The sequence below is a fragment of the Xiphophorus maculatus genome, chromosome 8 (genome assembly GCF_002775205.1).
Source record: "Xiphophorus maculatus strain JP 163 A chromosome 8, X_maculatus-5.0-male, whole genome shotgun sequence".
Taxonomy (NCBI): Eukaryota; Metazoa; Chordata; class Actinopteri; order Cyprinodontiformes; family Poeciliidae; genus Xiphophorus; species Xiphophorus maculatus.
Window position 1 is genome coordinate 13,633,087 of NC_036450.1, and position 24,834 is coordinate 13,657,920.

The following is a 24,834-nucleotide window of genomic DNA, read 5'->3' on the forward strand; positions in this document are numbered from 1 at the left end:
AAATGTCTGGTTTAAATATTGAAGGTACACAAGAGCAAAACATCAACACTTTGTGGGATATTTGAGTTGTCATTGATGAAATAGAGTGAGAACTTGGAGAGTCAGAGGGAGCCCCTTTATATGGAAGCATTTAACAGCCAGAGCTAAGAAATAAACTCAGAAGCAGTTTCTCATAACAAAATTCAAAACTTTCTTGTTTTAATCAGATGAATGCTACATCTAATGATAACCAGAAACTCAGATTCAGATTCACTTTATTTTGGCAAATTAACAACTTTCTTGCTCTGGCCGCTAAGCAGTTAAGATACACTGGCCCATTAGCTCTGAGGGCTCACAAGTCTTCCAATGATGTTACTGTAAATCATACTCTACTAGCCTAGATACTATCACTATTATATTAGCTAGTTTTAGATTTTTAGATCATTTTAGTTTGTACATGTTTTATTTTCAAACTACATGGTTGTTACTGTAGGTAAAGATGTCCTAACCTAGAAGCCAATAGTATTTCAGCTAATTTTAGCTTTTTAGCTCATTTTAACAAATACTGTTATGACCTTAGAGTTTAGCTTTGTAAACAGTGTTCTGCACAAATTTTTGGATGGGAACTTTGCATTGACTGAAAGTTTTCACTCTTCTACAGGTTTTCTATTTGCATTTTGCAGGCTTTTGCTTTATTCTGCATCTTCTGCCTATTTCTTACATTTCTGAAAGTCTTCTGTAGTTGTGCTTCTGCAATTTTCACTAAAATATTTAGCTTACAGCATTCACACTGCATTTTGTGCAGGAAATGCAAAATTTTCTAGTTTAATATGCATCTTTATTAGGGGTGCCTGTAAAGACGCATAAAGCCAAAGTAAATTTCTTTGGCTTTAAAAAAATAATAATAAAATACTACTGTGATGTTACATACTGCGCACTATAAAGCTGATTTAAATCTGTTGATGTAAAAACCGCACCAAAAATGATACTGGACAAAATGACCACATTTATATTTTGAATTGTAAAAATCCAAAAGTCGAACATTTTATAACATTTTGAAGTAACAGAAACAAACACTGATATATTGTGCTTGGCTTTATGATCCCATGTGTTTGTATACGTTTTAAGAACCACACTAGATCGTAATAAATACATAATCACTCAAATTTTCCACTTCAAAAAGGAAATACTGAGAACACTGGACAAGATGCATTTCACAGAGACACTAATAATCATATCTGCCATTGAATTAAGCAACAGGACATTAGAAATCCTCTTCTCGTACGTTTTAATAAAGACTTTTTTTTAAACAGAAGTTTTTAAATGTTTGAACTTAGAGCGGCTTTTCTTAGAAAAAGTCTGAGGCTTTCCGTCTCTTGGGAAGCTGCAGCAGATTGTCCGTGAGTGATGTGAGGTCCTGCGAGCTCGGCGTCTTAGCTTTGGTGGGCGTTGGCGTTCCTGAAGGAGTGGCTGGTCCAGCGAAGGGAGACTTGCAGGGGGTGACTCTGTGCGAGGGCGACGGCGTGTAACTCGCCCGTAGCGCTTTGTCTGTGTATTTGCTAGAAGTCCGATTTACAAGCCGCTGCAGGGCGGGCGTCAGGGCCGGGCTCAGACCTTTAGGCGTAAGACTGCAAAGTAGAAAACGTGTTCTCTTATTTTTGAGAATTTCTTCATGAGTATATAAATCAGGAAAACATTTAACAAAGATAGTGCACTCCTTACCTTGCTAGGTTCTCTGTAACCTTTCTCAATGCCTCCTGTTTCTTTGCACGATTTTTCGCAGCAGCTTCATTTGCCATCTTTATACCCAGCCTCTCTCTTCGTCCTGGTTCGGGAATCTTTTGAACACAACAATAAGCATCAAAATGTAGCGAGATAAATAATTAGACATTAATAACCCAGACATAAAAAAAGGATATCTCTCTAACCTTGAATGATGGGCCATGATTTCGCTCAACATATGGCGTATCTGATCCATCCAGACGGAACGGCGTGCTCTCTATCTCTCCCCAGGTCATCAGAGGTGAATCAGCAACACCTGAAAAAGCCAAAAATGACATTTGCATGAAACTATCCAAAAGAGTGCCTCTGAGAAACCCAAAGAAAGCAATAAAATATGCTTAATTAAACTAAAGATCAATTTGGAAGAGATGGTTGAGCAAACACAAGTATGAAAGTAGAAAGTCATCAGTTTGGATAATGGATAAAATAAATAGAAAAGAGGGAACTTAAAAAGTGAGTGAACCTCAAAGTAGGACGGCAGGTAGTGATTATTTTAGCAATTGATTATTCTCAGATTTTTCATTTAAACACTTGAGCTTATTTTATACAATATTAAAAGTATGCAAAAAATGGGGAAAAAAAATTCTAAACAAGAAAATAACATTTTATTGCATTAAAAATGCAATACAACGCATCTGCAGCTAAATGGATAATTGATACTTAAATAAGCCCTTTCTGCTTTACTTACCATTAATGCAGTGCAGGGCTGATCTTTTGAATATTTTTTAGATGCAACAAATTAATAACTGGACATCAAAAAGTGCTTAATAAGAGAAATTTGCAGAATGTGAACCAGGTGAAGTTTAGGGATTCTGGATAGAACATACTTTTAAAGAAAGTTTTCATCTAAAATGCAAAATGTGTAATTTTTCACAGTTTTGAGAGTGTTATGCTTTAAGCAAACTGTATATTTTAGGGTCTGTTTACGCCAATTAACTTTTAATCAATTACTAGTAAGTTAGATAATTATTTCAATAATCAATTAATCACAATTGTTTCAGCCCTACTTCGTAGGACTGAATAATTTGCAGGGTCACTCACCAGGGGCAGGTGATGGAGTCCTTTCAAAGCCATATCCATTCACCGTTGGGGATTCATGCGGTATTAGCTCCTTCCCATCAGGGCCCACTTTACCCTGTTTGAACTGCAAAAAAATTAAAAAATTAATAAACATAATTCATAAGCGACACCATTCAAATAAACATTTCTTTTGGAAAAAAATTTGACTGTTTGAAGTAAAACAATCAAGTCCTGGAAACCAAAAGAGCAGAGCTCATCCCAAAATAAATGTTACAGTTCCAATTTTTATAACAAATAATATTTCGCAACACCTGGAGCAGTATGTGATTTTCTTCTTTGAATAAAAACAATATTATACAAAAAATTCTGGTTTTAAACTAATTTTTACACACGGTTTCTGTGCCATGAAAACTTCACCCATTATTGTAGTTACCTGTGCATTGAGGGCTGCAGCCTGTTGAATCTGGCTTTTGTTCAGAGCTTTGCTGAACGGATCTCCAACAAACCGAGTGTTCCTGTGCACCACTTCTCTGGGCTTCTTAAAGATTGCATCATCATCTTTAACACCTAAGATAAAGGTAAAAAATTACATTTTCTGAGTTAAAAAATCTTCAAACATTTTATGCCACACTTTAGAAAATGTTGTGTGAGTTAAAGGGAAATTGACTAATTAAAAAATTAAGCAGTTTTCTCAGTTTAACATTCATACCCTCTGGATAGTACATCAAGGCATTTTTTGCTTTGTACTCCCACGTTTCCAGTCCAGCTTTAACGCATTCAAGAGCAGCTTTCTCCATTGACGGGAGGGCGAGGTTCTCCTCGTGGCGCTGCAAAAAAGATCACAGATGATTTAAATCTTTCCACTCTTTCTACAGTAAACCACAAATGCACCAAAAAGCAGTCATGTTTTCTTTTCTGATCTCTAATGTCTAGGAAACATCCAAATGCAGCTACATAGCAGCACTATGTGTCTCAGCACACTGCTAAGCCATTCAGGTGCAGCATACTACACATACTTTAACTCAATTCAACTATAATTTTTTTTTTTTTTTCCTGTAGATGATTTAATTACATGGCAGCATCATAAACACGATTAATGTTGCTTTGGAAACAAGCAACCCCTACAGGCCTCAGAGTTGTTGTGATGCAACTTTAAGCTAAAACTTGTAAGCCGACAAAAACACCTTATGCTATAATCACACTGGAGGCTGGTGGCTTAATTTAAGCTGTACCCAAATAACACCTCTGAAGCTACGGTGTAAATGATCTGAAGCAGATAATTTACACCATGTCTCCAGAAAACAAAAACAACAACCTTCAATTCAGGCACCTCATTAAATTACTTTGAAAATAACAGCCCAGAATCAATACCAACCTGTTTAAATTCAGCCTCTGCCTCATATAACCAGGCGTGCTTCAGTTTCTCTTTGTCTTCTGCTAGATCCATTATTTGCTCGAAGGATGCATTATCTTCACTGGTGTTTTTAGCAAGAAAACGATCCAGACTGGGCAGCTCTTTTTCTTCTTTGTCATCATCCTTTCGCTCTACAGAAACATGGTCCAACAAATGGATGGGTCAATTACTGTAGTTTACACATATATCTACTGAATTTACTTCCACATCAACAGGGTTAAACTAAACTAAGCATATTTGTCTTAACTTACCCAAATCCGAACTTTTACTGCAGTAAGTGGAAGACGGCGATCCTGAGCGACCAACTGGTGTTTCAAAACTGGCAGGGGTCAAATCTTGCATTTTGCCAAAAAGAGAAATAGAAATAAATCACTAAAAAAAAACTGAACCAAAAAAATCATATAGTGTAAAATAAATACTCATTTCATTTGGAAATTCTCTACTTACAAGGTGCAGAGGTTTGTGGTGTGGATTTGTTCAACGATGAGCCGTATCTAATGGATATCTCTCTCATCTTCTCAAGGTCTCCACTTTCCTCCGCTTCAAGGTATTCCCTTTGTGCTTGAAGTTTGGTGACATCTGGGAAAAAGTCCCTTTGGATAATTTTCTCCAAGCTCTGTCAAAAGCAGCCAAGTAAAGAAGACACAAACACTAAGAATACGTATAAAACCAAATTTAAGGCAACATAAAACAGTTCTGTAGTATTAAGCAGAAATTTACTAATTATGTTTTTCTTGGTTCATACAGTTCTGATTCTGGACCAACTTTGATTAAGAAAAAAACTGTCCAAATTATTTAAAAGGGGCAGTAGTTGTGAGTGTAGCAGAAAATTGAGTTCAAGAATCATCTCCATTTTATACATCGAAGAATCTCAAACATCTTGATTTCGTTCTAAAGTCAATCAAAATACCCTGTGGCTCATTAAAAGTAAATTGGTCGAGTCTGATCTCTGCACGACTAATTGCAAAGATCGGTGGAAAAACTGAATCTGTTGCTTTATTATATTTGGTGTTGCACATGTTCTCCTGAACAAAAATCTTAAGAAAATTGTACAATAGCTGTCCAATATTAAGTAACGATTAGAATATTGTGCAAACATATCCAGTTCCTGCTTCTTATTGGTTTATAACTTTAAGTTTGTACGCCAAAACGTTGGAAATACGTCGACGCTCACAGTGTTCAAGACTATGTTTACATCTTAAGATCAAGGTCGTCTCTGAATCCGTGTTTGTCTTGAGTTACTTACCTGAATATAATCCTCTTCATCGAGAACTTTTCTCTTCAGTTTCCCCTCTTCTTTGTCCTCAGGCTGACACAGAGCCACGGTTGTGACCGCTGACGGAACCAGAGTCCCGGACAAGGCTCTCCGAACACTGGCGCTACCCTCCATTGTAGAGCCTGTTAGCCTTTTAGCTCAAAGGCTAACGGCGACTCTATTGCGATAGAAAAACCCCGACTTCTAGATGATACCAAAGGGCGAATTTCAGCTCAAAAATAGCATATGTTTAAAATAAAGTTAAGGAAATAAATATACAAAGACTAAAAGAAGAGTCAGCCTTGCTAAATGTAACGTTTCATCTAACTTTCAGCCATTACGACACTGTACGCCACCGTACACGCGACGTAATTACGTAATGTTGTCTTCTTCTTCTTCTTCTTCTTCTTCTTCTACTACTACTACTACAGTTTAATGGCGGTTGGCAAACACCAATATGGTGCATTACCGCCACCAAGCAGTAAGGAGTCTGAATCAAAAAAACTAAGCACCACTTATTCCTGCCTGCATATAAGATGATTCAATAAGGGTTGCCTAGTGTATATATATATATATATATATATATATATATATATATATATATATATATATATATATATATATATATATATATATATATATATATATATATATATATATATAATGCCATCATAAAATGCACCAGTACTGATTATACTGATGATGATTGATAATTAATACTTCTACATTGATTGAGAAAGAAAATAGTCTATTCATGTCAACCTGACAAAAAGTTATATCTGGATTTGAACTGCTAAACAAAGACATAAATTTTATTTAAGATTTTTTCTTAAAAAAAAAATGTACAAAAGAAATTTACAGACAACTTTGTTCTGTTGTAGGATAAATCTACATAGGTTATTCACAAACAATAAAGTCATGAAAGTATTTATTAGATCATAATCACATAACAAGAAGCCGTTTTACAAAAAGTTACTCCATTCTTGATATATGGAACAACCATCAAATATCAAATGTCAAAAGGTAAGCGTATATCTCTGCATGCAGGTTTGTTTGATCAAAATGACACAATTAGATCCATTTTGTTCATAAATTTGGTTATTTATTTGACTCATGAGCAAAAAAAAAATAACTTAAGGTCTCCATAAATTTTCATGTTGCTGTAAATCTATATGAAGGGAATTAGTTTTCAGTGTTTCCGACTACAAATGACAATCTTTTCTGACGTCTCCATTTTGCTCTTCGGTTTTTAAACCAAACCTACCAGGAAGAAAAGAGACAGAATTATTATTTAATACCTCCCATTCTTCATATTTGGCAGGGTAGTTCATGTCCACATAATCTAAAGAGAGTGAAACCTCTCCATCAAGCATTAGCAACACATGCAGCTGCTGTCTTACTTCTACTCTTTCTTCTCTTAAGTTAGTTTGCTGTGCAAGTTTCTCTCGCGCGTTTACATCTGGATACTGGTTCTGCAGGAACAGTTCCTCCAGTGCATCCAGCTGTTCTTCGGTGAAAATTGTACGGTGACGCCTGGTTCGCCTCTGCACCTGGCCGACCTTAGGCTGCTGCTCCTCCCTTTGAGCCTCCCCCAGCCGGCACGTCTCTGAGATCATAGCTGCTCGGTTCCATCCGTACTGACAGGCTGCAATAAGATTCACATACGTCATCATAGTTTTAAATGAAAATGACAAATGCACTTTTCTTAAACTGAAAAGATCATGTTGAGTCATACCCACGTAAACAGGAAAATGCTACCATACATGGATTATTAACTATAATTTGGAATGCCACTGTCTATAAATCAAGACAATCACATAAGGATGTGGTTTTCTGACAAACAGCCTTTAGTGAGAGGACTTTAGACAACCTTGCAGTGTTGCTTTGACAGCCAGATTATTCAGTTGTGAACCACGGACAAATAATGTGGATTACTATGAAACTTGACCAATGTCTACTAGGCTCAAAATTACAATGGTGGTCAGAACTGGAACAGAAATTGCAATATCTACATTAATGCTGACAGGATTTCTGTTTTGATTTCCAGTTTCATTCACAGGGGGTCATTTGACATGTGATAATGACAGGCACTGCATCACTGGAGAATGCTTTTAAATCTCTTGGGTGCCAGTTTTTTAAGTCTTCTGACTTCCTTGTCCTCACTAAATCAATTTGCATATAAGTCTTCATGTCCACATTCTCACTCCTTTGGTGTGGCCTCATGCTTGTGTATGATGAATTTAAGGATTAGCCTTGGAACTAATTTCATATTGCTTCTTATACTCAGCTAGCAAAACCTATATCAGCTTGAGAATCTATGTACCTTTATGAGCTACAACCCTGCCTTCACATGGCCGAAGTGTTGCCTTCAGGGTTTCAGAACATAAAACTGAATTTCCATAGTTACTTTATACAAAGACAGACGATGGTACGTTCTTACCGTCATGGATGAGATCAGAGTGCAGCATGTCAGCGCAGTGGGAACAGAAACAGCAGCACAAGCAGGTGTGATGAACAGGCTCAGGACAAACCATCTTCTCCTTCAGTCCAAAAACTCTTGTTCCACATGGTTGTTTGTCTCCAATACTGCTAGGATATTTGTTCAGAATGTTCTCAATGGTGAACGGAAACTTTTGTCTTTCCATCTTGATGTGTCTGTCCATTTTTTAAGGAAATTCCTTGAGCTCAAAAGCAGTAGTGATAACCAGATAGAGGCCTGTAACTCTCTGTGATACTTCCCCCTCAGTGGCTCCTCTGCTTCTACTCCTTCTACAAGAGCAAGTCTGGCCCTTATAGGCAAAAAAAAAAAAAAAAAAAAAAAGAGATGGAAGTAAAACTATAATCCCCCTGTGGACCAGACACATAAAACGGTTGAAACTTAATTCTGAGCTAATCTGGGCAGTTTTGTGAAGAGGTTAGGGAGGACGGCAGATTCGGCTAATCTCGCCTCATTCCTTTCTTCAAGCGAAATCAGATTTCACTGCATAAAATGAAAAGTGGAGAGCTCCTAAAATCCTCATTGTTGAGGTTTTAGAGAAAAGGGGATTGCTTGGTATTAGAAACCTGGACTTATAGATGGACACCTTTGGTGTGGTCTCATGCTTGTGTATGATAAATTTAAGGATTAGCCTTTGAATTAATTTCATATTGCTTCTTATGCTCAGTTTTAATGACAAATGATCTTGTATTCATTTGTCGATTTGCTCTGAAACTCCTAGCTGACATTTAACAACCCATAATGGATGAGTGGGTGACATCTGAATAAAGATGCAACAAAGGTGCAGTTTTATGGGAATATATCCATCAATGTGGTTTATAGTCAGAATCATACATCCTGTGTCTTATCTTTGTGTTGCAGTCTTTTCAGTTTGACTTCGCTGACAATGTGCACAGCGGAGGTAAAGCTATTACTGGTTAAATTCATCTCCCTCCCAGCAAATCCTGTGATTTCATACAAGGCTATACATCTCCTTTTTTTTTCAGGGAATTAACGGATTTCCACAATCTGTCTTAAGCTCCAACCTGTTATAAGGGCTTTTGAAAACAGATAACAATAAACACCATTCCCATCCTTTTCACCTGGGTTTAATAGCGTTCAGATGGCTGATGTATAGTATGCGCCGTGTGCGAGATTGTTATCTTAGGTTATTGTGGTTCTCAAAAGAAGGAATTGCGCCAAAATCCGCGGGTCCACAGGGTTCAAAATTCATTACAGGGGATCAGAATTATCAAGGCTCGTGTTATTGTTGTTGTAAGCAATATTTGGTACAACTGGTAAAGTGAAGAGAATTATAATGGCTCAGTTGGAAATAACGTCTTTATGGGGTTTTTTTCAGGTGCATTTGAAGAGTAAACTGACTTAGTAGCTGAACTAATTGATTTATCACAAGACAAGAATGACTTGCACCATTTAAAGCAGACAATGTTATTATGTAATGGAATGTAGTGCTGCAATTTAACAACTCTTCAAACTTAAAATAGTTAGACCCTCGCTCCCGAGTGGGGAGCAAGTGCAATCGATTTATGAAGTGAACATAAAAGGCTGTAGGAAATCAATAAAAATGTAGACAACAAACAGTTTATCAGATCATTTTGTGGCTTGCCATCCTTTAGTATTAGTGTATGTCTGCTGAGCAACTATTAAAACATCAGTCTTCCCTTTGATTGTGTAGCTCCTAGCACTATTCACCCTACATTTCTGTATTTCAGATGCAGCATGGAAATGAACTTTTCAATAAAATTCTAAAATGTCACATTTTACAGGCCAATGCTCTGAAACTTTTAGGCTTTTTAGTTTTGTATTCAGCAGTTGGAGTTCCCTCAGGCCTGAATAATGCTAAGACAAAATAGTGTTCAAGATCACATTTGAGCCACGACACATAGTGAACTGCAGATTACTGCCAAAAATATTTGTCTTAAATATGTAAGAATATGCATCAAAATTGACACAGACTAAAGAGAATTGTACCAAAGGTAAGGCCTGCATAAAACAAAGACTGCAAATACAAAAACTGAGATTATTACTTTTAAAAATATATATATATATGTACAATGTCTAATTGTGCATTAAGAGCATTTCAAATAGTCTGAAGCCAGATGAATGTTAGGAAAGAAGCGTTTTTGCAGCTACAGTTTTTGACCCGCAGAGTATAATCCTACGGTGGCCCTGAGGTGCAAACCACTTCAACAAAATCAAAAACACAACAATAACGAAACACAATTGCAAATTCAAAAATACAACAACATTAACGAAGCACTACAACATTAACAAAACGGAAAGGGTATGAAAGTTACGTTTTTTTATTCATATTTTGAAATAGTAAATGCACGTTGAATTCTGGAATTGTGTTAATATGTTCATGAATCCATCACTGTAAAGGTGTGTGTGTGTGTGGGCGTGTGTGTGTTCATCAATAAAAGCGATTTATCAGAATCAGTGGTATCAAATGTAATTATTGTGCCCCAAAACAATTAAATAATCACATCAAAAGTTCGAAACGTTGTCCTTTGTTTTTTTATTTTTATTTTTCATTCTTATATATAATAATGTGTTAGAGATTGTGTCAGTGGCTTTCATTAGTGTGTATTCTGGGTAAAACAGTATTAGATTAAAAGATAATTGACTAATGCGCCCCCTGGTGCCAGAACACTGTAACGCCCACACGGCAGAGCGACACGGGCGGCACGCAATTCGCCACTCGCGATAACTTGCGTTGGATCAGCTGCAGCAAGGGCGGAAAAGGCGGGAGGAGCTTGCCGCTTCCGCGTCCGCGCAACAGTAGCAGAAACAGAAAATACAAGGGCAAAATGGAAGATAAGTTAATTTTAGCTGTATTTAATTACCCGGAACTGTACAATGTCACTTTACCGAATTACCGTTGCACGGAAAGTCGGATAAACGCTTGGAGAAACATCAGTATGGCACTTGGTTACCCATGTGAGTATTTGTTTATCGCAACTTTACTCCCAGTTATTGTTTGCTTAGCCGCATCTGCGTCGGGAGCCTAATCAGGCACGAGTTGTTTACGGGACACAGAAGTATTTCACGCTTCTGAACCTGGCGATTTGCTGTGATTCGGGTGTTTATCCCGGTTGCTAGGTCCACTTTGACGCTGATGCAGCCGCGCGCGCCGTGCTAGCGGTGACGGCCGTTGCTCCACGCCGCAGGCCGCGCTGCGCGGAGCGGAGCGGCGCGGCGTGCCTCTACCGCGGAGCTAGCCGCGGCGCTGAACTTGCTCTGCGGCATGGACACGCAGCACTCTCCGACCTTCGAGCGACTCTAGGCGCGTTCTTTGCTGAAACTGTGCTAGAAATGCTGGGAGAGCAGAGAATGCTCCTGAAAAGCCGTAAAAGTTCACAGCAGAGCCTCGGTTCGTTAAACATGCCACAAATGGAGGGCCCCAACCCAGAGTAAGTGCGCAAAGGCAACAGAGTGCAGAACTGAAATATACTTATAAACCATATACAAAAATGCCTTTAGTAATGTTTGGTCTTATTTATTTTTGAAGATCCAACTTTAGAATATTGTTGATAAATAACTCAATTGAAAAACTTTTTACACATCAGTGTAAAGGTTTAAATTATGCAATGACAAATAAAAACACCCAATATAGACTTATCCACTGTGCTGGTTGGAACACATGTAATTATTTTTTTAACGTAATTAGCCTTAAAATCTTTGAAAGGAAACTCAGATTGTTCTTGTCAAACAGATGCTTTGCAGATGATTCAGAACTCAAGGTTTTCTTCACATTATAGCCACAAACCTTAATGTATTTTATTAGAACTTTGTGTGACAAACAACAATTAGTGCATAATTCTAAATGAAAAAAAATATATATGGTTTTATTATTTTTTCAGCCTTAAACATATTGAGAACAACGCCGATGCTTTTGGAGCCTGTTTTGCACTTGTAGAAATTGATGGGTTTTTTTTTTGTTCATTCTTAAGGTTACATTTAGTCAGATTAGGATGGGAAACACATCAACATCAGCTGTCAAGTCTTGCCATATTTTTTTTTCTTTTAAATACAGATCTGAACTCCAAGGCACTTTCTTACTTTCCAACTTCAAGATGCGTCCTTTCTCCAACACACCTGAATCAAACGAATCTCTGGTTACACGAGCCGATTGACTGCTGAATCGAAACATCAGTTTGATTCAGGTGTTTTAGGGCAGTCCTGATCTAAACATTTTAAAAATAATTATGAATAAGAAGTTTGATATTTTCTCTTATTTCAGAAAGTGAAACTCATTAATTCATTAGAGTTAAATACTTCCAGCCTTTATGGCTTGTGATTTTGAAGATCAAATAAAAAGGGCTAATTTACCCAAAACTGACAGGCTTCTGTTCATGCAGTTCTCTCGCCAATCAAGCACAGTAACACCAAGGTTGAACCAACTTTTGGTACGTTTGGCAATGTGGCCAGTAAGCAAGTCCTGCTGGAAGATAGTCAGCATCTAGATAAAGTTTTTCAGCAGAAGGAAGCATAGAGTCCTCTAAAATTTCAGGGTAGACTGTTGCATTAACTGTGAACTTCAGAAAACTGAGTGGGCCAACACAGTGATCATTGAAAACAATAAAAAGGCTTGAAATATTTCACTATATGTGTTGTAAATCTTTGAAAGTTTTGGTAATGTTCCAGTTTTACACTCTGAAATCTTGTTTTTCAGCCCATGAATGCAAAAGGAAATGGAAAAATCTAAGAGACCGCTACCTGAAGGAAGTCCGGATGGAGCTCAAAGGCAAAAAGCAGGGAGAGTTTGTACAAAGCAAATGGAAATACAGACAGCTGATGAACTTTATCGCCCCCTTCACCGGATCCAGAGTGGGAGTGACGGACATTTGTGGCAACTGTGACGACCACAACAACCCTGACCACGAATCCGGGAGTGGTGAGGGAGACACCGCTTCGTCAGAGTCGACCAAGACTTCTCTAAAGGTTTCTACGAGTCCGTCCGATCAAAAAGCTCCGCTGGCCTTCGTAACGCAGCTTCCCGCGTTGTCTCAGGACACAGAGCTGACTCAGCTGGCCATGGTGGCCAAGATGTCCCCCGTCTCCCAGATAACCCCCACCAGCAACACTGGACGGAAACGGACTTTGTTGCCGGAGTCGGCGTCTCCTCAAAGTACAGACTTGTCAAATAAGTGGCTGGTGAAGGAAGGCGGCGGGCCGCTCCCCGCCAGGATGCGGCAGGACGAGGACGAGCTGTTTCTGCTGAGCTTCGTTCCAGCTCTGAAGAGACTGGCCCCACAGAAAAGGTGCGAGACTAAAATGAAGATCCAGCAGATAATGTACGAAGCAGAATTTAACGTGCAGGAAAAAAAGGCGCCGCAAGACACATAGAATCGATCAAAATTTAACTTATTTTTCTTTCCAAGCTTCATTAAGACTTTTCTTCAAAATGTCTTTCAATTAAAATAAAGTGTTGCTTTTTGATTTGCGTGTTTATTTGATGGCTTTTGTAGAGATTAAGTAGTAATAAAACGATACAGAGACAAAGAAAAAGTCATAACTCATTTATAAAGTTTTACTGTCAGAGGAAATTCAGTTAGAAAAGTTACCCCCATTTTCAACAAGTTTTCATTTATTCTCTAATCTACAATATTTTACATTTAATTACAGTGAAAATCAGAAAAGAAAAGGTTTGTACAGTTTGGAGCAAAACACTGTTTGAAAAGAAGGTTTTTTATCTGATTACAAGCGAAACAAATTCAGGCTCTGGGTTAATGCATGCTCATCCGTTTTGTCAAAACCCGACTCCATTATGTAGCAATGCATTTAATCATTGGTTAGCAGTTTCCAGTATTTAGGTTTTTCTGAAGAAACTGCTTGAAATGTCCCCAAAGAGGATATAAATAGAAGCACAGTCAGTATGAGTATTCAAATATCTATTTAAGGCTTGAATAAAATGTTATGATTACTCAAAAGTCTGATTTGGGTCAGTAAATTAAGACTAGGACAAAAAAAATCATCAGTATCTTGGTGTGTAAAACATCTGGTTTCAACTGTATTTGAAAGGAGCGACATAAAACATTAAACAAAATCTCTGTCCAATCTGAAGTGACGACAACCTGATCAGTTTCCAAAGCTTTTATGCAATCAGCAGCCAAAACATCATCACCAAAGCAACGAACAGGAAGAGTCGAGAGAGAAAATGCTCGTCGATGTACAGTGGCGTTCCAGGAGCCGCTGCAAAAGGTCAGCAGAGGTTATTTGTGCCGTTGTTTCAAAAGACACACAAAACAAAAAGTTCAGGGTGAAATGTGCCGCTACCTGGAGGAGGTCTGCCATCGTTGATGTTAAAAGCTGTGGCAAAAATACCGAACGGAAAGGCGCCGATTCCAAATGACATCTGGAAACCACCATCTCCAAAGCCAAAGCCCTGAAAACCCTGTGAGATGTCATTAGAAATGTGTTATAACAGACAGTGAGTGAGATGTGACGCAATAAGCTGTAAGACTTGTAGGGATTCTCTTGAGAGGAGCTTCAACTCGACTGTTAAAGTGTAATGGATCCCAGTGGGAAGTTTGTCACTGCTAATGAATAAAACACAGGTACACCCTGCAGCAGACATATGTAAGGGTTTCATCATGAATGGAAGGATTTCCTTAGCAGCTGACGTGAATTAGGAAATAACGGCAAAACTATAGTGATTCTAATATAAAATAAGAACACAACATGCTGTGTTTGGCTCATGCAGCTGTGCCTTTTCATTTACTTACACCACGGTTTTCGGGCTCAGGTCTTTGTCCTTGAGGTCGAGGGGGTGTTCTTTCCCTTTAAAAAAAAAGTTTGAAAGAAAATATACAGTTAAATTTCTGAAAATTGCTTATTTAATCCTGCACAAGGCCAAGTATCACACCAGATTAAGACTGCCCTACGGTGTCCAGTTTCTCTCCGTCCTGCAGTCTTAATCTGGTGTGACAGAGCCTTACACAAACTTAATATGACATTTTTAACCTCCAAGTGTCATAATGTGGATTATTATCAAAAAATATATCAAGTTTTAGACTTTGCTACATCTGTGTCAACAAGTTACAGCACCCACCTGGGATCCTGTTGTCCTGTGCTTCCTCTTCCATATAAGGGAATCACTTTTTCTCTGCTGATGCCAGCTTTACAAACTGGACACACTTGTCTGTTAGGTCTGGTTTCCAGCCACTGCATGAGCAAGAAGTGATGCTACTGAGCTTATTTTATAAACCCTGAGTTTTTTTTTTGGAAGGGGACAAAGAAGATCCAGCTTACCTGATGCAAACAAGGCCAGCTACAAAAAGCACAGGAAAGGAAAGAGTGTGAGACGTTTCATCAAATACATGACTTAAAAACGCTAAATAAAATTCAAACAAAGCAATCGGAGGCAGAAAGTGTGTCAGCTTAGAAAGGGACTACGGCATAAAAACTGATAATGCTATCATCATTAAAGACTCATGAGTTTAAGTTGTAGGGCTCCACCACAAAAATAACTTTATACATTTTAGTCAATTGTTTTTAATTCTACAAAAGCAAAAAAAACAAACAAACAAAACATTCGCTTCTCAACTACATATACCTGACATTTTTGTAGCAAGCTATAAATAAAGTTGTTGCACAAAAAAGGAAGCAAAAAGCCTAAAAAAAAGTCAAAAATATAAAAGTTGCGTTTGCAACTTAATTTTAGAATTTTTTTTAAACCGATTTACCGGTTCACCAAGATAACTCAACTATAGTAATCAACTTGTGTTCGATGTGCTATTTAGTATCTGAGAGTTTTTAATTTTATTCTTTGTTTTATGTCACCGCGGTTGGTGAACATTTTGAAGAACTTAAATGTGCTATACAAATAAATGTGACATTGACATAAAAACATTATTAGACAAAATACATTGAATTTAGCTTAAGCTTTAGTGTTTTTATTTAAAAAAAAAATAGCTCTTTGTTTCAGGATGCAGCCACATTCAATTGGAAGTAAATATAATGTATGATTTTATTAGGATGAAACTTTCAAAAAATATGTTATTCAGTGAGAGGTATATTTTTCTAAAGAGACTGTAAAATACAATCCTATATTGCATTTTTGTGAAAATTTACAATGAAAGTCAAGTACAATCTGCATGTCTGAAATTGTTTAACTTCAAAATTGTTGATTCTATTAGATTCTAAGTAAAAGCAGTCCAGCGTGTTGATGCTCTGCTCTGATTCTAACCATATACAAAAATCCCAGTTGAACCTCACCAGAAAAGATGTCCGCATAGGCTGATCACGGCATCCTTGGCGGTGTCCAGACAGATGTTACATTCAAAAGTGCTGTCCTGGTTGCCGCCGTCGGCAGCGGTCGAGCTGCTGGATCCTCCGGGACTGGAGGTTTCAGCAGCGGCCGCAGCAGAACCAGAGGCTGCTGCTGCCGCCGGAGGAGGAGGAGCAGAGGCGGCCATTTATCTACTGCAACTGAACTTTCTCTGCCAACCCCCGGAGTGGACACATAGGGGAGTCCGGCTGAACTGGTGGTCGCTGACAAGCAGCAGAAAACTGAACTGGGAGGATTGATGAAAACAAAAACAAAATCAGCAGCTGCTAGCTCAGCTCAGCTGGCGTCCATCTGGAAACGGAAGCTACGCTAACGTTAGTAAGCGAGAAGAACAGCTGTGCGGACTGTTTAATAAAAAACAAAACAAAACTGAAAGTAAAATGTAAAACATTAACGAAGCTAAATTCCAATTCAGTTAAGCTGTTTGTAAAATACCAAGTAGTAGCTGAAAATCGTAACGCGCTGTAACGAGAAGGGGGAAAAAAAAAAACCTCACAGCTGATTGCGTCACATCCGCATGTTAATCCGGTAGCTTCCTGTGGCGGAACGTTAGGGGTCGTGTTTATGTAATGAGCTGGACTCTCTCTGACACCATTAACATTGCTTTTACTAATCAGCTTATTGTAATCTATTGATAATATGTGATGCTCTGCAATCAAATGGATATTACTTTAAAAACTGTACATTTTTTTCGTTTTTACCATTTGACATTCTCATTTCTAAGGACCTAAAAAGTTTAATATATACCTAATTCAGTTCAGTTCATAAATATACAGTACAGACCAAAAGTTTGGACACACCTTTTAATTCAATGAGTTTCCTTTATTTTCATGACTATTGACATTGTAGATTCACACTGAAGGCATCAAAACTATGAATAACACGTGGAAATATGCACTAAACAAAAAAGTGTAAAACAACTGAAAATGCCCCTTTTATTCTAGTTTCTTCAAAGTAGCAACCTTTTGCTGTGATTACTGCTTTGCACACACTCTGCATTTTCTTGAAGAGCTTCAAGAGGTCGTCACCTGAAATGGTTTTCACTTCATAGGTCAACCTGCCCTGTCAGGTTAATAAGTGGGATTTCTTACCTTATAAATAGCCATGAAAATAAAGAAAACCCATTTTAATTAGAAGATGTGTCCAAACTTTTGGTCTGTACTGTATATATATATATATATATATACTGTATATATTCGGTGTAAATAAAGTATACTTTATACTACTATATACTTTATTTAAGATAAGATAAGATAAGATAAATCTTTATTGTCATTGTCACAAGAACAACGAAATTCAAAAGGTGCCATCAGTCAGTGCACATGCCCAAAAACAAAAAATAACTGTCTCACAATTCACACACAACGCAAGAATCAACAAACAACTGGCAAAAAAAAAAGAAAAAAAAAAAATAGAAAAATAAGAACAGCCACATTCTCACATACATCATTTATGATGATTAATGGTTGTTTTTGATTGCATTTAGTTTTGTTATTGCTGTCGGGTAGAAACTGTCTCTGAGACAGTTGGTTCTTGTTCCGATTGCTCTGTATCTTCTGCCTGAAGGCATCAGTGTGAACAGAGAATGTCCGGGGTGAGAAGTGTCCTTTTTTACACCGAAGGGAAATTAAATGTCGTGACTTATATCCTCCAAATATCTTCATAGAGTTGTCGTGGATGTTGATGATGCGAGCAGGAAGGACTCCAGTAGAGGTCAGTCTTGCAAAGAATTTGAAGAAGCCTCTGACTGAAGGCTGTTGGTGTTTGACAGTCATGACATGTTAACAGGTCAACATCAGCAGAGATAAAATTTTACAGTAATGTGTCCTGGACGACACAATCAGTGGTTGACAAGCACTACTTATTGACCCAATTTGTCTCTCTAAACCTATGGCTGGCTGTATAACTGAAAGCCTGGCCGTTGGAGTTGGAGATATGATTGTTACCCATAATGATAATTTTCATTTGTCTGAGATCTTACGCTTAATTTGATTTGGGGAACATGATTATGCATTCTGACTACTAACCAGACAGCAGTATTATCGTCTCTTTTATATTGTCCACATTTGCATCCTAGTATTCTGGTATACTTTGATTTAAAGCAAGCTAGTGAGCAAATGCTGAAATATTTTAGCAGTATATTTGATATATTTTGAAGTAAAACTTTCAGTAACAGCACCAAGCAGGTAGGAGCAGTGGAAATTGACACCCATCTGGGGTAAAACCTGAAGATTACCTACACAAAATTACCCCTATCAATAAAACTTTCTCAACCAAGTTCTAAGTTATGTTTTGTTTGGAGAATAAAATACTTTAAATAACAAACAAATTTTAAGTGTTTATTCAGTGTGTCCTTTGCATATTTTGGATTGTCTCAGTAAAATAACCACGAGATTGTTAATTTTTTTGTATGTAAGCAAACAATTTAAATAAATAAAGTGCATGTTGAATTTTAATAAAATACTTACTTTTTTATTGCATAGAACAACAATTTATTGTAGATAATTTATTTAGTTACAACCACGGCATTTTTGTTTCAGTTACAAAGGATAGCAAAAGTTATTAAAAGCTATCAAAAAGTTTAAGTACACAATATAGGTTTTGTGTTTTTTACAGCTAAAGATTTAAATGAACTTATAGAAGATCAAAATGCAATGAGTTTTTTTTATTTTTAGGAAATAGTGTGAGTTTCAATTATTTCCATTGACTTGGATCTTGACTGATTGAACCCAGTCGTGTGGATATCCTCAGCCATCGCCTCCTCATACCTTGACATTACAGAGTGCTTCAGAGTTTGCTTGAAGTCATTGCCGACGAACACGTAGAAAATGGGGGAGATTAAGGCATTAGCTGCTGCCAGGGTGGCCCCCACTTTTAGTCCAACCAGAAGCATCTCTATATTGTGTTCCATAAAGTTAATTTCCATGAGACAAAAGGTATGGTAGGGGACCCAGCAGAAGAAAAACGACAGGATGAGTGCCACCATGATTTTATAAGGCCTTTTAGATCGAATGGTTGAGCCTCTCAGCTTCAGACCGATCACCGCGCAGCTGAACACAATAATCAAGAAAGGAACAATAAATCCACAGAAGAACCGACCCAGTACCACAGCCTTATGACTGACATTGGAGCTGTAATTCAACTGGCACTTGGTGTAGGAGTCTTGGACTGCGGTGGTTCTAAAAATGGCTGAAGGAAGCGTTAGGAGTCCAGCGAGAAGCCACATCACGGCGACTGTTCCGTAGGCTTTGTGCACCGTTCGGTGGTTGTTTGCCCACACAGGGAACAAAACAAGGACACAACGGTCAGCGCTGATTAAGACCAACAGAAACACACTACTGTACATGTTGAGAAACAAAGCAGAGGAGATGAACTTGCACAAAAACTGGCCAAAAGGCCAGTTTGAGGTCAGAGAGTAAAAAACTTCAAAGGGCAAAAGGATACAAAAAAACAAGTCCGAAAGAGCCAGGCTGATGTACCAGGTGGTGATGACTGTTCTTTTCATTTTACACCCACAGATCCATACCACTACAGCGTTCCCAATCAGACCAAAAACTGATATGAAGATGTTGACCACAGCAAGAACATGAGTCACGGAGGCCTGGGAGAACTTTGATTGTTGCAGGACGTTTTCAGTTTCATTGATGGGAGTGTAGTCTTCATATTCAATGTAATCCAATTCCATTGTTAGTTTTTCTAAAAGAAAAAAATATATATAACATTCCTCAAAAACATGGTCATACATACAACACTGAAAATAAAGAGCAACTACAATCTAAAGTGTAGCTCAAAGTAGATAAAGCTAAATACTCACTTCTTGTGTGGATGTAAAAACAGACCGTAACATCTCCCTTCTGTAGTTCTCTGTGCTGAATATAACTTCTCACTTCTCTTTCTCTGAGCGTGTTGCTTAACAGTTTCAAGAGTACAAGAAACGAGTAGGTTGGAAACAGTGTGGAGAGGTGTAACGCCCTGTCAGAACGATAAGCATCAGAACGCAGCTTCATTCAGCATGTTACAAAAGTGTTAACACACGGAAACATTTTAACATTTTGTGATACCGCCACACATGTTAGGAAGTTTCTGAGACAAATTATTGCAGTGTACCAAGTAGTTGAGAAGTAGAAGGGAAATGACACCTGGTTTTGATTGTTTTTTGTTTTTTACAAAAACTGTTTTGTGAAATAAAAACTATTTAACAAAATATTAAAACACATGGTTTTTAATTTTGTTTACTTTCTGATGACCAATGTCACCACTCGATACCCTACTTCTCGATTTTCTCTTTGACCTTTTGGTATTTCTCAAGCTTTCTATGTTCCTTCTTCCTGAAGTTGCTTGGGATTGCAGTATCTACCATGGCTGTTCTCTTTTCTAATTCGTCTACATTCACAATACCCAATTATCAGTGAATCTGCATGTCCCACACAATCTTATTATTCTTAAACACTCTTGCTGGTCTGTCCCACATTCTTGTCCACTATTTCATCAACTTGGTTGTGGTGTTCCATGTAAGCTTTGCCTGCCAGCATGCTATGGCCTGGTATTATGTTTTTGACTGTTTCAGGGACATCTTTGCTTGGCCCATGTCCTGGATCTTGTCTGATGTGGTAGACCTGATCCTCTTTAACTCTGTTCCTGTGATTCTATCAGTTCCTTCCTCTATAGAAATTAAGACTTGTTGGTCTTGGCCACTTCCTCAATCTGACAATGTTTTTGTTGTTTGCATTCTGAGAACACCATAGTTTATTTATCTTTACTGAAGCCCACCTTTTGTCAAAGTTTTGCAGATGATGTAATTGGTTGAGATCTCTCAGGGTCCCAGGCCAGCAGGGGTTCTAAGGCTCCCGCAAGACTCTCAGGTCGGCCCTGGAGGAAGAGTAAAGACTAACCTTGGTATTATCCTAAACTGAATCAAACAAGAGTGACTGCAGGCAACAAGTTATCTTTACAGGATGTTATAGGTCTGATATCTTTGAACAAAGACGAACAAACAGAATGGAGCGCGACTGGTTTCTGGTCAGGTGATCACAGAAATGCTGATTTCACAGTATAGTAAGAGAATATGTTCAGTATTATCTTAACAAAAATGAGGAAGGAAAAGTCCTAATAATGTCCAGTCAAGAGAAAACGTGATCAAGACAAGCTTGACCAAACGTGTAACAAAGTTCTGAAAGCGAAGAAACTAACCAACCAACTTGGGTTTGTTGGAAAAAGAAATCACCTAGTGGACAGAAAAACTATACTTGCACCACGTGACAACTATTGGTATATCAAGTATTTGATCAGGCAGTGCTGTGTGTTCTTCTTTAGAGGCTTAAACGTTACCATAGCGACCAGAGTCAGAGGTTATGGCAGTGGTCGAGACGAGAGTAGAGTAGAGCTCGTGAGTCTTAAGTTTGGTTCACACAGCACGATTTAAGGATTGTCGGCCGATTTTCCAAACCTCTGTGACCACAGAACTGATAAAAGTCCAACAGGTTCGGTCGGTTCGTGTGTCCAGCCACGCGGCAGGAGCAACACACCACACACGAACCGATTCCACTCACGAACATCCCGATTCCAGAAGAAAATCCAGTAAAACCCCCGACATACCGTACGTGAATTTAAAATAATCAAACACGGATCACGATGTAGAAGCAGCAGTGATAGTTTGTGGTCTCATTTTAAGCGATAAAAGACGTTAAAAGAAAAGCCGTTTCATAAAAGATGGCGGGAGCAGCCGCTCTATTTGCTGCACTATGATTTGGAGGCGAGTTATGTTTTTTCGTAGTTAACATTTTTAATTGAATAAACATAACCACATATAATAAACATATATAAAAATGACCTTTACATATAGTAATAAACATTTCCATATATCACCTCCGATGTCCACCGGACTCGCAGTTGCCATGTCAACTGTTTGGAATTCCCACCCCCGTTCTTACGTCACCGCGCTTCCTGATTGGCTACCTGTCGCATTCAACAAGGAAAAACCCCACAGGCTGCGATAATCGGGCCAAGACAATGTTGAATATGCCCGATTTTATATCGGGCATATTCAACACACCACCACATAACACAGCACTCACTGCAGGACGTTGTAGGATTGTCGTAAAGGGAAAAAAGGGGCAAAAAAAAGGCTTTAGCGGGAACACCAACATACAGAAGCATTATCTGCATTTGTTTGCATTTGAAAACTGTTTTTATTTACCCTCTTCACTGTCATCCAAAAACGCTAACATGTCAGGGTCCATGAGCACACCAGTTCTGTCATGACAATTACAGTACTCTGTCTTTGTCTGAAATTTTGTTTGATAAGCTCAAACATTAAAAAAGATTCAACTGAACAAATCTATATGAAAAAAACAAATTGTCACAAAACTGTAACTTCTGACAGTTTCTATGGTAAAGGGATTAGCCAATAACATCACAAACCACTTCTAGGAAACATTTCCTCTTTTAATTTGAATTGAATGTTGGAATACATAAAATACAGAAATACATTGATACACAGTTAGAAATTATACTGACTTCCAAGCTTGAAAATATCAGTTTTGCAGGTAACATTTGTTTTGATTAGAAACTTTGTGACTTTTTGTCTGTTTTTTTCTTGCATTTTTTTTTTTTGCAGTTCAAGAGAAGCTAAACTTGTGATTTTTTACAACAGTGTCTTAGAAGGTATTTATCTTGGATTTAATAATTTGCTTTACATTTTTAAAACTTTAGAAAACCCCTATATATATTTTTCCTATGATCCTATTACAACAGAGTATTGTGGCCACATTAATAAAATAAAGATAATAACAACAAGACAATTCTAAAAATATAGTCATAATATTAAAAGAAAAAATTCACTACGACTTTATTCTCACATTATTATAACTTTATACACACATTATGACTGTATTCTCGTATTATTTCGATTTTATTTTCATACAATTTTATGACTTTATTCTCGTATCATTTTTATTTTCTTGGTATGGCCGTATTACTTCGTCGTATGTAATGGCAGTACTTTGTTTCTGTAAACATTGGCACCAACAGGACTCCGTATATATTGTAATGACGTCAACACCGGAGATGTAGTCCCGCCAAACAGGGTTTATTAGAAATAGGTACAAGCTGCTATTTCTGAGGCTGCAGCTCACGCCTCTAACAAACGGGCACAATCAACCATTAGCTTCATTGCTAACTCCCCTCTGAACTCTCTCCCACATCCGGTCCTGGTACTCCCGCTCCACCGATCCCCCGCCCACATGACAGGCCTATCACATGTGAGTGGGAGCCAGCAGAGTCAGACAGGGGAAGCCCATAACTCTCTAACAGAAAGGATCACAATGCAACTTATAACAAATACAAATAACCATATGAACCCCAGCAGAACTAAAACACAGAATCGTTACAATATATATCCTCTGGGTGGTTTACATTAACGGAGCATGCGCAGTTTGCGTAAGTCCTCCCCGTTCTACCTCGGTGCCGCTCGTATCTTCTGTCCGGTAACGTTAACTGCGCCATTAGGTCAACATGGCGGGCTCTGTGGCGAAGAAGTGTCTCAGTCCTCTGTCTTTGCTCACTCGGAGGCTCTCAGCTCCTGAGTTCATCACTCAGTGCTGCTACCATAAGAAGGTAAACAGCGTCAAAGCTGCCCTCGAATGTGTCAGGTTAATGTTTACGATATGTTTACTCTTGCGTTTAGGTATAGCTGTATTGCTAACAAATAGAATGGCGCAAATATGGAACTTTTCTTTGCTCAGAAAATTACTTGAACGTTGTTAGAAACTCGGGGAGAACCAGAGGAAAGAAGCTTACATACACTCCTGATCAAAATCTTAAGACCAGTCAAAAAATGGCAAGAATTTGCATTTTGCACTATTGGATCGTAAGAAGGTTCTAAGTAGAGCTTCACAATGTTAAAAGAAGAAATCAGTGCAAGAGACAAGAACATTTGAGCGGGGAATTAATTGAAAACTGCATTTATACTCAAACATGATTTTTTTCAGCTGATCAAAAGTTTAAGACCATAGCTCAAAAAAACCCGAAAACCCCCCAAAACAGAAACAAAGTGTCAAAAAAAGGACTCAGTAATGAGTAGCTCCACCATTCTTGTTGATGACTTCAAACAATCGTTTAGGCATGCTTGATGCCAGTGTTTCCAGGAGGCTAGTGGGAACGTTGCTCCAAGTGTTGAAGATGGCTTCACGAAGGGCATCCACTGTCTGGAACTGATGTCCATTTTTGTAAACTTCCCTTGCCATCCATCCCCAAATGTTCTCAATTGGGTTTAGATCCGGGGAACATGCAGGATGGTCCAAAAGAGTGATGTTATTCTCTTGGAAGAACTCCTTTGTCAGGCGGGCATTGTGAACTGCAGCATTGTCCTGTTGAAAAACCCAATCATTACCACACAGACAAGGGCCCTCAGTCATGAGGGATGCCCGCTGCAACATCTCCACATAGCCAGCTGCTGTTTGACGCCCCTGCACAACCTGAAGCTCCATTGTTCCATTGAAGGAAAACGCACCCCAAATCATGATGGCGCCCCCACCACTGTGCCGTGTAGAAAACATCTCAGGTGGGATCTCCCTGTCATGCCAGTAACGTTGGAA

The 24,834-nt window shown here is 38.3% G+C and overlaps 5 protein-coding genes across 5 annotated transcripts; 1 reads left to right on the forward strand and 4 right to left on the reverse strand.

Moving 5' to 3' along the window:
• Positions 1 to 237: 237 nt before the first annotated feature.
• ess2 (ess-2 splicing factor homolog) lies at positions 238 to 5,838 on the reverse strand. The gene is made up of 10 exons (XM_005812809.3): positions 5,442 to 5,838; positions 4,643 to 4,811; positions 4,447 to 4,530; positions 4,157 to 4,326; positions 3,491 to 3,608; positions 3,215 to 3,348; positions 2,803 to 2,905; positions 1,908 to 2,017; positions 1,702 to 1,817; positions 238 to 1,607 (listed from the first exon to the last, which is right to left on the reverse strand). Exons 1-10 carry the CDS (start codon positions 5,583 to 5,585, stop codon positions 1,328 to 1,330), a joined length of 1,428 nt encoding a protein of 475 aa, XP_005812866.1. The 5' UTR covers positions 5,586 to 5,838; the 3' UTR covers positions 238 to 1,327.
• Positions 5,839 to 6,632: 794 nt separating this feature from the next.
• gsc2 (goosecoid homeobox 2) lies at positions 6,633 to 8,202 on the reverse strand. Its single transcript, XM_014474020.2, has 3 exons — positions 7,891 to 8,202; positions 6,851 to 7,095; positions 6,633 to 6,710 (listed from the first exon to the last, which is right to left on the reverse strand). The coding sequence occupies exons 1-3, from the start codon at positions 8,111 to 8,113 to the stop codon at positions 6,633 to 6,635; spliced, it is 546 nt and encodes a 181-aa protein (XP_014329506.1). The 5' UTR covers positions 8,114 to 8,202.
• Positions 8,203 to 10,649: 2,447 nt separating this feature from the next.
• On the forward strand, positions 10,650 to 13,387 carry LOC102222987. Its single transcript, XM_005812810.2, has 2 exons — positions 10,650 to 10,887; positions 12,623 to 13,387. Exons 1-2 carry the CDS (start codon positions 10,758 to 10,760, stop codon positions 13,294 to 13,296), a joined length of 804 nt encoding a protein of 267 aa, XP_005812867.1. The 5' UTR covers positions 10,650 to 10,757; the 3' UTR covers positions 13,297 to 13,387.
• A 79-nt stretch (positions 13,388 to 13,466) lies between these two features.
• rnf185 (ring finger protein 185) lies at positions 13,467 to 16,750 on the reverse strand. Its single transcript, XM_005812811.3, has 6 exons — positions 16,168 to 16,750; positions 15,202 to 15,220; positions 15,002 to 15,114; positions 14,676 to 14,730; positions 14,227 to 14,344; positions 13,467 to 14,142 (listed from the first exon to the last, which is right to left on the reverse strand). The coding sequence occupies exons 1-6, from the start codon at positions 16,365 to 16,367 to the stop codon at positions 14,045 to 14,047; spliced, it is 603 nt and encodes a 200-aa protein (XP_005812868.1). The 5' UTR covers positions 16,368 to 16,750; the 3' UTR covers positions 13,467 to 14,044.
• A 2,140-nt stretch (positions 16,751 to 18,890) lies between these two features.
• Positions 18,891 to 21,068, reverse strand: LOC106700425 (chemokine-like receptor 1). The gene is made up of 3 exons (XM_023338013.1): positions 21,011 to 21,068; positions 20,055 to 20,212; positions 18,891 to 19,936 (listed from the first exon to the last, which is right to left on the reverse strand). Exon 3 carries the CDS (start codon positions 19,923 to 19,925, stop codon positions 18,912 to 18,914), a length of 1,014 nt encoding a protein of 337 aa, XP_023193781.1. The 5' UTR covers positions 19,926 to 19,936; positions 20,055 to 20,212; positions 21,011 to 21,068; the 3' UTR covers positions 18,891 to 18,911.
• Positions 21,069 to 24,834: the final 3,766 nt, after the last annotated feature.

What these genes read in the sequence shown, in the direction of transcription:
- ess2 (XM_005812809.3), bottom strand. Translation starts at nt 5,585, where the DNA reads ATGGAGGGTAGCGCCAGTGTTCGGAGAGCCTTGTCCGGGACTCTGGTT. An exon ending in ACCACAAACCTCTGCACCTT is followed by an intron (nt 4,531 to 4,642) that starts GTAAGTAGAGAA and finishes GCAAAATGCAAG; the next exon opens with ATTTGACCCCTGCCAGTTTT. An exon ending in CAGAGGCTGAATTTAAACAG is followed by an intron (nt 3,609 to 4,156) that starts GTTGGTATTGAT and finishes TCTTTTTTGCAG; the next exon opens with CGCCACGAGGAGAACCTCGC.
- gsc2 (XM_014474020.2), bottom strand. Translation starts at nt 8,113, where the DNA reads ATGGACAGACACATCAAGATGGAAAGACAAAAGTTTCCGTTCACCATT. An exon ending in CTCTGATCTCATCCATGACG is followed by an intron (nt 7,096 to 7,890) that starts GTAAGAACGTAC and finishes ATCTTATTGCAG; the next exon opens with CCTGTCAGTACGGATGGAAC. An exon ending in TAAGAGAAGAAAGAGTAGAA is followed by an intron (nt 6,711 to 6,850) that starts GTAAGACAGCAG and finishes TCTTCCTGGTAG; the next exon opens with GTTTGGTTTAAAAACCGAAG.
- LOC102222987 (XM_005812810.2), top strand. Translation starts at nt 10,758, where the DNA reads ATGGAAGATAAGTTAATTTTAGCTGTATTTAATTACCCGGAACTGTAC. An exon ending in TATGGCACTTGGTTACCCAT is followed by an intron (nt 10,888 to 12,622) that starts GTGAGTATTTGT and finishes CTTGTTTTTCAG; the next exon opens with CCCATGAATGCAAAAGGAAA.
- rnf185 (XM_005812811.3), bottom strand. Translation starts at nt 16,367, where the DNA reads ATGGCCGCCTCTGCTCCTCCTCCTCCGGCGGCAGCAGCAGCCTCTGGT. An exon ending in ACAGGACAACAGGATCCCAG is followed by an intron (nt 14,731 to 15,001) that starts GTGGGTGCTGTA and finishes TTTTTTTTAAAG; the next exon opens with GGAAAGAACACCCCCTCGAC. An exon ending in CTGAGCCCGAAAACCGTGGT is followed by an intron (nt 14,345 to 14,675) that starts GTAAGTAAATGA and finishes GACATCTCACAG; the next exon opens with GGTTTTCAGGGCTTTGGCTT.
- LOC106700425 (XM_023338013.1), bottom strand. Translation starts at nt 19,925, where the DNA reads ATGGAATTGGATTACATTGAATATGAAGACTACACTCCCATCAATGAA.